The 14,225-nt window shown below is 41.5% G+C and overlaps 2 protein-coding genes across 6 annotated transcripts in view; one reads left to right on the forward strand and one right to left on the reverse strand.

Moving 5' to 3' along the window:
- zmat3 (zinc finger, matrin-type 3) overlaps positions 1–8,131 on the reverse strand; it is a 12,396-nt gene extending 4,265 nt beyond the window's left edge. Inside the window, exons 1-5 of the mRNA XM_031869681.1 lie at positions 7,929–8,131; positions 2,920–3,650; positions 2,695–2,835; positions 1,356–1,522; positions 868–971 (exon numbers count right to left, since the gene is read on the reverse strand). Coding sequence (XP_031725541.1) covers positions 868–971; positions 1,356–1,522; positions 2,695–2,835; positions 2,920–3,650; positions 7,929–8,052 — 1,267 coding nt within the window. The 5' untranslated portion in view covers positions 8,053–8,131. The remainder of the gene's footprint in view (positions 1–867; positions 972–1,355; positions 1,523–2,694; positions 2,836–2,919; positions 3,651–7,928) is intronic.
- A 1,031-nt stretch (positions 8,132–9,162) lies between these two features.
- Positions 9,163–14,225, forward strand: part of pik3ca (phosphatidylinositol-4,5-bisphosphate 3-kinase, catalytic subunit alpha) — a 23,819-nt gene continuing 18,756 nt past the window's right edge. The window contains exons 1-3 of one of the 5 annotated variants that reach the window (XM_031869670.1): positions 9,164–10,247; positions 10,861–10,911; positions 13,966–14,072. In XM_031869670.1, the coding sequence (XP_031725530.1) occupies positions 14,017–14,072 (56 nt within the window). In that variant the 5' untranslated portion in view covers positions 9,164–10,247; positions 10,861–10,911; positions 13,966–14,016. Of the gene's footprint in view, positions 10,912–13,965; positions 14,073–14,225 lie in introns of all 5 variants that reach the window. The other 4 variants (XM_031869669.1, XM_031869672.1, XM_031869668.1 and 1 more) reach the window with 4 other exon arrangements.

The following is a 14,225-nucleotide window of genomic DNA, read 5'->3' on the forward strand; positions in this document are numbered from 1 at the left end:
ATTTTGAGAATAAACCAGCATCTGCAAACTTAATTATAACCTGATATATCACTGATGTGTGTGCTAAAGATACAGAAGTCAAATGGGATTACAACTAGGTTGATCATTGGAAAAAGAGTATTGCCTGTGTGTGTGTGTGTGTGTGTGTGTGTTACACAGAAAAAAAAGTGAAGGAGATAGAGAGAGAGAGAGAGAGAGAGAGAGAGAGAGAGATAAAAAAAAATAGAAAGCAGCGAGAAGGCAAGAAGGCAACTGCAGGAGAGAGTGTAGCTATTTTGGGATTTGCCAATCAAGAAAACTGATTAAATCAGCAGAACGTTGTTCTTGCTGCATGTGTGTGTGTGTGTGTCTGTGTGTAATAGGTGTGTGTGTGTATGTGAGAGAGAAAGAGAATGGATGAGAAAGAGAGTGAGTTAGGAAGGTTGGTTCTACTTTATGATTTATCTTGAGCTGAGGTGCTGTTTGTGTCTGATATAGCGAACGACGGCAAGAAAGAGGTTGTATGACGTCAGCAGAAAGTCTGACGTCATCTATTTTGACACACACACACACACACATTCACACAATGAGTGTTTGTTTAAGGTCAGATGTAATATTTGTTGTCGCTAAAAGGGGTGAGTTCAGCTGCTAACGGTAGCTTGTCAGTACTGTATAGCTCATATGGGATTATTCGTTGTTTCACCACACAAATGTAGCCACTGTTGAGTTAATGTGTTGCACTGACACATACAGATCATGTTGTAGCTTATTTGTATTTAATGACAGTTTAACATTAGCAGTTAAAAATTAAGCAGACATTTGCATCTAGGTCCATGTCAGTGAGTGTCTGTTTTCAAGCCTCTTTTTTATTCATTGTTAATATTTTACCTGGCATGGAAGTAGGTAGCTGTGGACTGCGGCGGTTTTTCACCAGTCTGTATTCACTGCCATCTTTCCTGTTTCTTCTTGGGGCTGCCTCATTGCTGCCCTCCCTGAAACGGGCAGAGCCGGAGTCAAAATCCCTTCAGTTTGGATCAAAAGATGAGTAAGACACTCTTTTTGTTTAGCTTGGCTGATTTGGTAATTAACAAAGCCAAAACCAAATTTGTATTTAAGTTTGGGGTAACTGGGTAACTTAACCTGGGTAATTTGAATCTCGAGACAACTACTTTATACCTTTTTGGATCATTCAGATTTACATTAATGAACAGGACTAAAGCCCAAATATAACTTTATTATTTAATTACATATATTTTTCTGAGCTGCTTTTACTTCAGTTGTTGCTTCCAGGGGATTTGCAAGACAAATGCTAAAACCATACAAAAATAAGGACGAGACCTCTGTATGCTCAAAAACGTTTCTATTCTTAAACCTACATGTTATTGGAGTTCTGTTGGGCCTCAGCGAGCCGTAGTTTCTTGGCGTGGTTCTTGCCCTGGTAGTGGGCCTGTGCAACTGCCAGTGAACTGAAGGAGGCGTCACACAGCTTACAATAGTCATTCTCTGTGGCCAAGATGACCCGGGTCGCCCCCTTATACTGCGCCTGAAAACACAGGACAAAGCAGTGCAGTGTAAATGGTGAGAGGAGTTCGGGAGTAAACCGTGTGAAAGAGAAGAAATACATTTTTGGGTCCGGTGGGAGGAAGAGAAGAATTTCTTGCACAGCTTCTTAAAACTGTAAAATATACAATGATGAAAGCTGTCAAATCATGATATAAATCACATGCATGTCAATAATCATGTTGTTAGTTAATGAGGATAAGATAAGAAGATGAAAACCTTTAACACTTGCAGGTTATTTATTTTCCTTTTCTTTTTTCTAAGGCTTATTAGGTAACTTTCAGTCATGCAAATAGAATTGCAGGTACAAATACAATAAAACTGTTATTTGCTCTTATGTTAATTAATGCTTTCGTTCAAAGTGAACAACAATGACAGGAACACGCATAGTAGTAATGCTTCAACAACATGGAAAACCTGCAATAACTGATCTTTTTCTGGCCACTTGGGGGCAGCGGACACAAGTTCGGAATACAACATTCACATGTCATCATCACCTTTGGAGTTGATATGGCAAACATTGGCTAATTTACACATTCAGCAGTTATGGAGAAACATTATCATACATTTAGAGTTGTGTTTCTGGCTGTCTGAGGTAAGTCCACATTAACACTCCTTTTAGCTCTGTTTTTTGTCTGCCCCAACTCCTGAGGCTCTTTAGGTGCTAAATACGCCAATATGTTCACCAGCTAGTCTCTAACTTTGTCTGCCTGCTGCTTGGTGATGAGCACTGCTGCCTGCAATGGATAAAAACTACACTAAGTGAGCTGAAACTCACTATAAAGTTCTGTAAAGCCGAGCGGAGCTGCTGATTCAGATGATGAATCTCTGTAGGTTCATCCCTACAAGGGACCTCTTTCACATTGTCATTGTTGTTACATTGTCATCTCATACACAAATATATTGATTACAGCCACATTTAAGTCTAAGAAAATGTAACATTACAACAAAAATGTATGACATTATAATTGAATTTAACGAGTAAATTGTTCAGTGTTGAGCGGATGATGTGAGATTTCACTGAGTGGAGCAGAGTGACTCAGCAAGTTATTACCGCCTCCTCAGAGGGAAACTACCTCTCTCTGCAGACCAGCCCCTCAACTAAAACTGTAACATTTACGTAGGTTGGTGTGCGTTGGTCAGTTTGTATCTGACCTGCCTGCCTGCGTCACTGTCGTTTGATCCTGAGCAGAGAGATGTCTGGCCAGTCGCCTCGAGGACTTCTGGGATCCTGATGGCTGGAGGCTGTTGACTGCCAGCGTAGAAATTTCTTAGCTTTTTACTGTGGTTCTTCCCCTAGACAGACAAATCAGGAGAATTTTGTGTTTATGTATGTATCTTAATATTTTACATGTTTTGTACATGTGCGTTTCAACTGACCTGGTAGTGAGCCTGTGCCTGCTGAGCAGAGTTGAGGGTAACGTTGCAGAGTTTACAGTACAGTGGTTTACACAGTTCCCCCAACCCCGGAGAGTCTTCCTGCTCCTCCATCCCCAGCAGAGAGCCCTCATCCTGCGGCTGCTCACTGGCTGGGGCTGCCTGTCCCGGGAGAGGACCGGGGATGAGGCAGGAAATCGGGGCTGGGATGAGGGTCGGTCTTGGGAGCATTGGGGGCAGGTGTGAAGGGTCTGGGCCCGGAGCAGGAGGGGAGGACATGGGGCTGGGCGGGAGGGGGAATCGGCCGACTCTAGGTGGGGGTACCAGTGATTGTGCAGGGTTCAGAGGTGGAGGCCCCAACGGTTGTATGAGGTCCATGGGGAGAGGCACTATTGCTTGTGTGTGATCTACAGGTGGGGGACCCAAGGTGTGTGCCATTGGTGGAGGACCCAGTGGCTGACCTGGGGCCATCGAAGGGGGTCCTAAGCTGTGTGGGGGAGTAACGGGAGGATGTCTTAACGTGTGAGTAGCAGGCATGTGAAGAGGGCCTAGAGTCTGGGTTGAAACCAATGTCGGGGGTCCAATTGCCTGAGCAGGGGCAAGGGGTGGTGGGCCAAGAGGCTGCGTAGGCGCCATTGGCGGAGGTCCCAGCTGGTGCAGAGAGTCCATGTGGTGGAAAGGCTGCTGGGGATGGCTGAAGAGACTCAGAGGAGGCTTCAACATGGTCCCTGGACCTGTGGACAACAGAGGCATTTACATTACATTCAGAAATGGGCAGATATTACAAATCAAAGAGATTTCTTACAAGGAAATTCAGTAACCTTGATGAGGACGGCAATGTTGCATTGACATGCGTACTCCTATTGTCAAGAGAACTAGAAAGCATTCCGACAGTTCATGCAATAATAGAACATATTTTGAAGTTTTTAGCCATCCCAGGTTTGGTTGGCTCGACTGCCACTTTGGTCCTGATTGAAATATCTTAACAACTATTGGATGGATTGTCATGAGATTTTGTATTTTTCCTAATCCTAATGTCTAATCTGGTGCCCCCAGCACAGCAAAATTACAATTTATCCAGTTAAATATCTCAATAGCTACCACAGAATTGGGCACAGACATTCATGGTTCCCAGATAATGTATTTGAATATCTCTGGTGATCCCCTGGCTTTTACTCTGGCACCACCAACAGGTTGAAATTTGTGCTTTTGAGTAAAACGTCTAAACAAATATTGGATGGATTACAATGAATTTTGGTTCAGACATTCAAGTTCCCCTCATGATGAATTGTAGTAACTTTTTTTCAGCGTCAACCTTTTATCTGTGACCGTTTATGGCCAAATACCTGCAAAACTAAAGACAATCTGTTTTATATTTGGCACCAAACAGACACTGAGCCGACATTGCATATCTTTACACTAAATTTCATTGAAATCTGTAAATATGTTTTTACTGACAAATAGACTAAAACAGATATAACATAAAGAAAATATCACTTCCTGGCAATGATAAATATTTGCTTTGCATTGGATTGGACTACTAGGTGGATATCGCCTATTGACAGCTCATCAAAAGAACATTGAGATGGAACTCGGCAGCGAAATTTAATAACCGATGTACAGTGACATTAAGAGAAGAAACATCTTTTTTTCTCTGAGCCCTGAGGCAGGAGAGATGTAAAGAGATGGGCGAATGGAAACACGTTCTCGGACAGAGAAGCTTCACACTCCAGTGGGCATCAGAAAGATTAGGCTGAGCCTGCAGCGCCTGCAGTCATGCATACGGGACATTACATGCACATTCCTGTGCACACACACAAACAGGGACAGTGGCAATAAAAAATCCTCACGCTTCTCTGATCAGAAGAGATCTCAGCCTGATGTGGTGTGTGTGTGTGTGTGTGTGTGTGTGTGTGTGTGTGTGTGTGTGTGTCTGTGTGTGTGTGTGTACGTAGTAGGCATGAGGGTGTACGTATAAAGAAAACAAGAAACAGAGCATTATATTAGGGAAAGCAATGGGCTGATTTGTATGTATGTTCATTTGTGCCGCTCTATTGCTCCATTTTCTGTGTGTGTGTATGTGTGTGTCTATAGCCACATATATTGTCAGGTCAGTAATAGGCCAACAGCTGTGTCAAAACTTACTGTGCTGGAAGGTTTTATGTGGGATCAAATTGGACGCTCAATGGCAGTGATTCATAGACTCAAAATAACATCCCGAGGTGTTTGTGTTTCCAACTGCAGTTCGCTGTCAAATCGGTCCGTCCAGTCAGTCTGGCTGCCTGTCTGTCACCTAGCCTGCCTGACCTCAGGAGAAAGGTATGCTGGACAACGCACTGACCTTGCTAAGGTCCTGTCAACTGAGAGATTTTGTCAGGCTGGATGAGTTGCCTGCACATTAATAAAGTAATATTATGCAGCCGCTGCATACACTAAATGAAATCAGTTTCACGATTGGCATTGAGAGTTTTGTTTTGTAATATCATCCTTATTAAAGCTTTCACATTTGCTGTTTTGGGGAGCTTTTCACAAGGAGACGTTCTTTGGCATCCGGCAGAAGCAAACAGCGATTTATTTGTGATAAACATCAAAAGAAGTTTGAATTGGCCCTTGTGAGTGGACAGTCTAAGAAAAGCATCTCTAACTTTAAGCTTCATTAACAGAAGAGTCAAAGAGAAAGAAGTCTCAGACACACTTAAAGTGCATTGCAGAAACATCCTTTGACAGCTTTAGAATCAACGATGAGGCAAAACAGGAAAAACGTGGTTTTAATGTTACAATACATACAAAATTTAAATAAATGGACATACTATAGCCATTAAAAGGTTAAAAGAAGGCCCAAAAGGTATTGCATTAGGACAAGTTTTGAGAATTTTGGGCTTCAAATATGCATACATATTCACAATTTTCATTGAATGAGACCACCATGTTGTTGAATTAGACACCTCCTCAATGCTCAACAATCACTATTAACGCCAGCCAGAACCAGATCCACCAATCAACTTCCACATACTGCACATTATCAATCTAACCAGCAGAAATCTCATGACAACCCTTCAACCCTGATTGAGACCGCCTGCACAGCAGTCCTCAGAAACCTCACCGCAGCAGCAATTATGAGCACAAAGAGCGTCTGAACCTTTTTGCTTGATATCATCCATTAAGCAGTCAGGAGTACGCATTGTGCTACTACAAAAGAGATGACTAACATAACATGACTAACATGCATTTACTGCACATCACTTAAGGTAAACTTGAAGATGTTTCTGTCAACTGTGTTCCCAACACTGCCTCCCCACGTCCTAAACTCTTGCTGATGTTAGCTTGTGTAAAACTACTTTGCATCATGATTTCATGTAGCAATTCAGGCCCACAAAGTGCATTCTACAGAGCTGCAGCACATATGCATGTGCACAGCAGTGGACCTTGCTGCAAAGTCAAAGACAAAAAATGAACAACAATCAACTTTGCAAGTCAAAATCAGGTTTCTGTAATATTCTCTGAAGCAGAAGGCAGCAAGTGATCAGTAGGTTGACAACACATCATATTTGTGGAGCGATATTGTTCTCATAGTCTCAAAAGAATCAGCCAGAGTTGGAAAAAAAGTAAACTACCTCAGAAGTTATTTATTAATTCATCACTTGTCAGATATTGGTGTTTAGTCAGATTGACTAAACATTTCTTGGTTTTAGAACCACGCCACAAAAAAACTCCTGTCCTGGAGTCTTAATATCATGGCCTCCATCGAGAATCTCTAAATAGGCCAAGTCTTTATTTTCTCTAGAGTTTTCTCTCGCTGTACTGTCTTGTGTCACATCAATTATGGAGCAATGAGAAGCACATGCCTCCTGCACTTATTCCATCTGCTTCACTGGGCCCCAGTCAACCGCAGAAAGCAGCAACATGCATCTCACTGTACTTTGCAATTTACTTACTGTACCTTTACAATAAAGCCGACCTTCCACTTTTATATCTCAGTAGCACCACATGTTTGAATGTCTTTCATAATAATTGAAATTGAAGTGAGTGGTATACTCATGTAAAGACTCTGAGCACCAGTCACCTAGTCATCTAAATACTGACAAAAGCCTATCACAACCAGAGGCCAACATGTTTATTTTGGCTGAAAATAAGTTATAAAATCCAGTGGTATTCAATTGGTAATGATATAAAACAGAGAAAGGCAACCACATCCTCAGATTTGATTAATTAAGTTAATTAATGTTTTGTACTTTTACATGACGTAAATGATTGATAGTTTACCAAATTTGTCACAAAAAAAGTCCACCTTAATCATATGTTTCGGCACTATATACATTTGACAATGACTTCCACTAACTTCAATCTGAGCCGTTATGCAGTCTATGCAATGATGATGGTAGTTTAATGGCAGGGATATTGGATGGATTGATCAGTCTCATGCTGTAAATCTGGATCATCTGTGTGGCTACATGACCAGTATGACACATGCTGGCCTCAAGTCCTTAAAAAAAAAAACCCACAGGAACGCCTGTGTTATCACCGACTGTGCAGGTGCAACGAAGGAACTCTCGCTGTGCAATTGCCACATGTCACCATCATCATCCGTGCAGATCAAGCAATGCAGTGAAGGAGCAGGAGCGATTCAGTCTCTATTTATATACCTGCTCTGACAACCACTTGATTGATTGCCATACCTCGAGAGATGAAAGTGAACATTGCACTGAGGCCATTCACTGTTTCAAATTACAGTCAGACATCAGCACAGACCTGGAGTCTCTCTTACAGTACAAGAGATCACTCGGGTATCTCGAAAACAAGCAGATTTTGCATCGCAGCATTAATGCTCTATAAGCTAAACAGAATGATGGCTGGTGCGACCCTCTACGTGACATTATGATGATGACAGCATCACCAGGGCAGCCGGTTTCAACATCCACCTTCCTCATCTGGAAATGTCTCTGGCTAGATTTTCTCCATCCCAGCACATTAGCGCAAAAGACTGCTGACAGTATAGGCAAGCCTCTCCTTACCTGGTAAACGGGCAAGGTAATGCCTGCTGTCACCGTAGCTGACAGGCGGCGAGGTGTAATGTCTGCAGTAATCCGCACTCTGGTAGTACGCTGCATCCCCGTTCTTCAGCTGCAGCGCCATCATCGCAGTCACATCCCTTTGCCAACTTCTTCTCTCCAAAAAAAACGGGCGACCAAGGCAGGATGGCAGTCGCTACCACACGCTCAGACACAGGCTCACACCGGAGGGGGTCACTCAAAGAGGAGAGCGAAATACAGAAAGCGTCAGGCAGCAACAATGCATGTTAAATGCACAGCATGCAAACACGGTGCGTTTCCCCCTTCTCGTTAAACGTCGACAAATTGAGATTTGTAAAGACAAAGACCCTTGCCGAGGATCTTCCAGCGCCCCCCCCCCCCTCTCCTTTTTGGTACAGTCCATTTCCGATGGCACCGCTGCTGATTTGCATGGGTGGCAATCATGACACATTGTATAAATATGTTACACCTCTGGTGCACCCTGATCACCCGTGCTTGTCTATTTATGAGTGTCAAATCTGCAGGGAAAAAAAGCCGGGGTGGTGTTACTACTAGTTGTCAAGAAGAAATGTAACCTGGGGAAATGGGATAACATATTGAAAACTACATGCAATAAGTAAGAATAAGTATTCTTATTATTAGATAGTAATAATAACAACACCAACAATGATATAAGTATGTTTATTGTTATTATTCGTATTGTTGTTAGTAGTATTACTAACTTATTTGATCGTATTATTGCCTACTACACTATTATTACTTTTTTGTAATATTTGCTGTCACTATTATTACTGTGAGCCATAAAACCATAATATGCTAGTGTGTTGGCTTTGAGTTAAGATGTTCTTTCTCACCTACATATGTATACATGTTAATGTATTGTTATTATTATAGTGTGTGTATGTTTATATTTTCCCTATCTGGATATACTGTATATATCTGCTATATATTTTCATCTTTATATGTTTGTTATGTTTTGGCGGTTATTGTTATTATATTATTCATAATATGTATAGTGCATACAGCAGAATGATTTAGAAGTCACTGCACTACCCCCCAACTAAGAATGCAGGGTTTAAATGTCATTTTTTATTTATCTCATTTAAATTGTCGTATTTCTCTTTCCATAACTCTACAGCCTGTCTTTGCGCTGCTAAAAAGTGTAAAATCCTCAATGTCTTATCCTATCTTATCAAATTGTGGGCTGCTGTGCGAGAACAATTAGGTGTCACGCCCACTCACCCAGGATCACTCTTTGGTATCATTTTGTTTGTGTACTGTGATGATAGGATAGTGGGATCCTGTTGTAACTTCTGAATTTAAAAATATTTGTATGGTTTGAATGATAACTGAGGCGGCATTGTTTTACCACTGATACATCACACCCAGCTTCTCTGTGTATACGAGTGTGTTTGTGTGTGAGAGGACGGGAGGAGGGCCCCGGACACACAGCGTGGCTGCAAGTGCCGCAGCAAGACAACTCGTCCAGTCGACCAGCAGTTCAGCTGCTCACACCATCCTCATCCTGAGCCCGTCTGACTGGACACTTTGGACATATATGTATGCAACTGCACGCGTTACCAACCCACAGCGCGAGAGGATTCATTGTCGGTGTGGAGTAACGGTTACTGTCACGTGAAGCGGACACAGCGGCTGACAGACGGAACATAACAAGTCTGCTTTACCCGGCGCCGGGAGCCACCAACCCGGCCGGAGGGGACCGATGGGGCTGGCTGGATGAAATGCTAGCTAACTAGCATTAGCCTCTCAGACCAGCATCCTCACCACTGACGCCAACTCAACAGGGTGAGCTACCAATGCTAGAGTCACATTTGTAACCTTTAAATAGACAAATGGTTTAGGTTAATGCTTAGAATATATTTACCAACAAGATGATGACAGGCTCAGCGTAAGCGGTTAGCTAACGTTTATAAACAAGAGAGCTAGCTAACGTTAACCATTTACAAACTGGTGTGCGTTAATTTAGTCGGAAGAGTTGTGGTAAGCCGACATGTATAGAGTAAACTAATGTCATTGTTATGCTATATATATATAACATTAAGCTATACATATTCATATCATCGTCGCTGTCACCTGTGAGCTGTCATCCACAAACACACAATCTTAGCCAGTCTGCTACTAGCAAGTGTGACTCCTCTGTAGGTGCAGAGAATGTGTGATGTTGTTTGTGGTTTTTGTTTCCTCTACTCCAAACACATGCTTCTGTGACAGCGTGAAGATGGACTGAAACATGAAATGTGGAACTGTCCCATCATCGACATAGGAGGGCTTCTCTCTTAGGTATGCTCATCAAATTCCTCTCTTCTGTTGACAGTCCAGCAAAAAGGCATTTTACAGTTAGTGCTTACTTCTTTCTTGTAGCCATCAGTTGAAACTGCAAAGCTAATTTAATAGACAATATCAAATAGAAAATCGAGAATGTGTTCATATGTTGATCGTGTTTTCTAAACCTTCTTATAACTACGGATACATGATGTGTTGCAGAGACTGAGCATGGGTTTGATCTTGCCAACCAGCCACTGCTAGTCTACACAACTAGCTAATGCTATTTGTACATTTGTGTTTCAGTATTCAAAGCAAGCTTGTGTCTCTAGGCCAATGTTTCCCCATTCCCCACATCCTGTGTTGTGAGGAAACTTCCTCTTTTGTCCTAAAGTGCTTAGCTGCATCCTGATCAGGGTCGCAGATCTCAGAACTGCTCAATGGGTTGTTTGTTTTAACTCCGTGTTTCCCGTTGTAGCTTGTTTTTGTACGTCACCCTTCTTTGTATGAATTTTTTGTTGTTTTCCTTTATGGTTATCACTTTCATGCATCTTTGTGTCAGTCACAACTTTAAACTTAAACTCGGTGGACACTTTTTCTGTCAGTTAAAGGATCTATGTCTAAATTGCAGCTCGTACATCATGTAGCCATCCACCCATCCGGCCCCTAGATGCTTAACCTGGTAAGTTTTGTATTTGTAACAACAAAAGTAGAGCAGCCCAGGCAGCCTTCTCCTTAGCAGCCTCCACCATCTGATCGTCAGACTAAATTACCTTTTTTTTTTTGTAATTCGATCAAGAAAATATGCAGAATTCAGAGTTTTTATTTCTGTGTGCCCCTTCAGACAACCATATGTTTAGATTGTTGCTATTTTTGTCGCCATTGTTCTGGCTCTGGCACAAGAAGTTGATCTTAATCACGGCTACAAAAGCACCGATAGACTTGGTTGTTTTTCCAACCAGGAAAATAGCACAACACCATACCTACTTGAATTACTGTAAAACTGTGAGATGTGGGTGGTGATTCAGAAGAAAATGTGCTCCAAAGCCAGCAAGTATATTTAAACCTACCGGTATACCATTTATACACCATATGGTGCCCTGTCACTTAAATCAAACCCCTTAAGCATTGTCAATGTCTGGTGCATGAGGGCATCTTGCCAGGTGCCTTTACCCTTGCATCTGATCTGGGACCCGGGGGCCATGTTGTTTGGTGAACTAGACTCATAGATTATGAAAGTAATATTGTAAAATGAGACAAGATATCATGTGGGATTTTGATTATTTTATTGATAGATCTCAGTTGTAGTTCTTAGGCGATTCACTTACCCTAACTTATCTGAGTCCTGTGTGAAATGAAAAGTAAAGGTTCCTACCTGCTTGGCCACTATATCCTTATGCCATTTACTAGTTTTTATTTTCTCACTGAACGTGCCAACTAACCCTTGTTGAAAAGGTCAAATATTGTTCAAATGCACCAGTAGTTTCTTAATCCGAATTGGTTAATGTTAGAAAAATTCACTCGAGCCGATGTAAAAATCATTAATCACAGGACATTTATTCTTGCAAGAAGGAGACAGAGTTGATTCACATACAGAATGTACATCAAGGCTGCTCGAAGATCTGTCTCCGAGCCTCTGGTATTTATACTAAGTAAACAACATGCAATGGGCTGGCACAGGGTAATTTACGTCACAAAGGATAACATATGAATTGCGTTTCACACAGGTGTCTACGTTCGCAAATCAGCCCTGCATAGGTATTGACGCCTCTACAGGTTTATTATGGCTTATTTAGAGTAAACAGCTTGAAATGTTCTTTCGGCCGTCAACTGCTTCTTAACAGACGAAACATTTGCTGAGACTGGTGTTACAGAAAGTTCACACGAAACCATTTGAAGACACACCTCTAAACACTTACAGAGGACATGAGCTTATGTTAAATGTGTAACATTCACTAATTATTGATGCACAATAATTAGTCATTTAGATTTTTCCCCAACAGTTAAGTAGTGCTAGAAGTGTAGTTTATTGATTCAGTATTCAGTTATGAGTTCTTTAAGGATTTCAATTTGTTATCTTCAGTATAGTTTGCCTTTTTTCCTATATGAGTGCATTTATAATGTTGTAATAGGGACCTAGTGAATGTGAGGAAACACAAGAAAGTACATGCCAGTACAGGGCTGTTTTCAGGGTGTGTGTTTTGTCTTCTAGATTATTAGAAGTGACTATTTTTGCTCAAAATATCTTGTTGTGCTTCAGGTGTAAAGCTAATATAGTGTAGACAGCTAATACAATTCAGACAAGAGTATAGCTACCACAATTGCAAGAACTTATGCTGAAGAAGAAGGGCAACAAAACATTAATGTTGTGAACGGAATGGATATTGGCCTGATGAATGATGATTTTAATAACTTGGTTTTCTTCGCACCCTGATTTCTGAGAGTTGTTTACTGACCTAAATTGGCTTAAGGTTAGTGGTTTTTCTAAGAGCCCTGCCCACACAAACACATACTTTCCCATAACTGTGTCACAATCTGGTGCAGTTGAGTCACTGTGTTGTTTTTGTTGGACATAAGCAGACTGTCTAAAATTCTTGTGTCAATGAAGTCCCACGAGACCCAGCTATTTCCCAGTACTCCGTGAAAGAGAATTGAATGAGCTAATGTTGACTGTTGGAAGCAAGGAAGCACTTTGACTTATCGTGGATCATTTTTATTTGTGAGAAATTGTGTTCACAAATTAAACTACAGACCATCTTGATATGACTTGATTAGAATTTAACAATGATTTATTCTACATGCATAAAATATGAATAGTGCAAAGTCTTTGGCAAATGGACTCCATCCTGAAGTAATATCACCGAGGGTAGGGATGCTGAGGTCCGATAAGGCCTAATCCTGGCCTGGAGTCCAGACACTGGTGGTGGTGGTGATGAAAGGAGTCGCTGCAATCTGATGATGAATGAGGAGCATGACTGTGATGCTGACTGGAGGTGACTGGGGTGGAGGAGGGTTGCATCTGCGTAGAGCTGAAATGACAACTGACAGCAGCAGAGAGGTCACTTTTTAAAGTTTGACAGCTACGAAGTGATTGGCTTCCAGGAAACTGTGCAGAATCTTAACTTAAATTGAACGCCCACAATCAGCTGATAGAGTAATCACAGGGAGAGAGAGAGATTATGAATGGAAAGAAGAGTAAAGATCTTAAGCTTCAGTTAATTGTTCAGTGTGACGGGAGTGTAAGGGTAAACTTATTGCTTTCATTTCAGTTGAAAAGTGCCTCTGACTGTAGATGTTTCACATCACTTTAACTTTGAGGACAAGTAGAGATGACTTCCAGCCCGCTCTTTAGTTTTACTCATGCATGGACATGCATGCACGTCTAAGCATTTTTGAAGACATGCATTATGGCTTTCTGTGATCACCCACTTAATAGATGAGTAAAGTTTCTGATGACTTTTGATGTGCACCAATTGGCTCACCTTGAAAGTGCAGCACATGCACCTTTGGACAATGTGTGTCAGTTGGTAAGCCCTGTTTCTGACTTAGTTACTATACAAACAACACTCTTAGTCTGAACAAAGCATCAACTTAACTGTATTTAACAAACAAACTGCACCTCAGTTTTCTTGTTTTACATTAAGTATCACCACTGAGGCTTAAGTTCAAAAGGCCTCAGCCTGTGCTTTACACAATGAGGTTTCAGAACGTTCTTGAAAGTGTTGTTGCTTTTCAGGTTGTGCTCGACAGCTTAACTGTGTGACTGAGCTCGGAGACAGAGAGGAAGATGCCTCCCAGGCCGTCCTCGGGAGAGCTATGGGGCATCCACTTGATGCCTCCCAGGTATGACCCACTTGATGAATATTGTGGATAAGTGCATTATTTAATTTGTTTTGAGTACATATGCCTTGACAATTATTAGCCTGATGTAATTTCATGTTATAGCAAATAAAAAAGTCTAGAAAAATACACATGCAATGTATGTATTATATATAT

Source organism: Anarrhichthys ocellatus, unplaced genomic scaffold (genome assembly GCF_004355925.1).
Source record: "Anarrhichthys ocellatus isolate YVR2014 unplaced genomic scaffold, GSC_Weel_1.0 scaffold48, whole genome shotgun sequence".
Lineage (NCBI taxonomy): Eukaryota > Metazoa > Chordata > Actinopteri > Perciformes > Anarhichadidae > Anarrhichthys > Anarrhichthys ocellatus.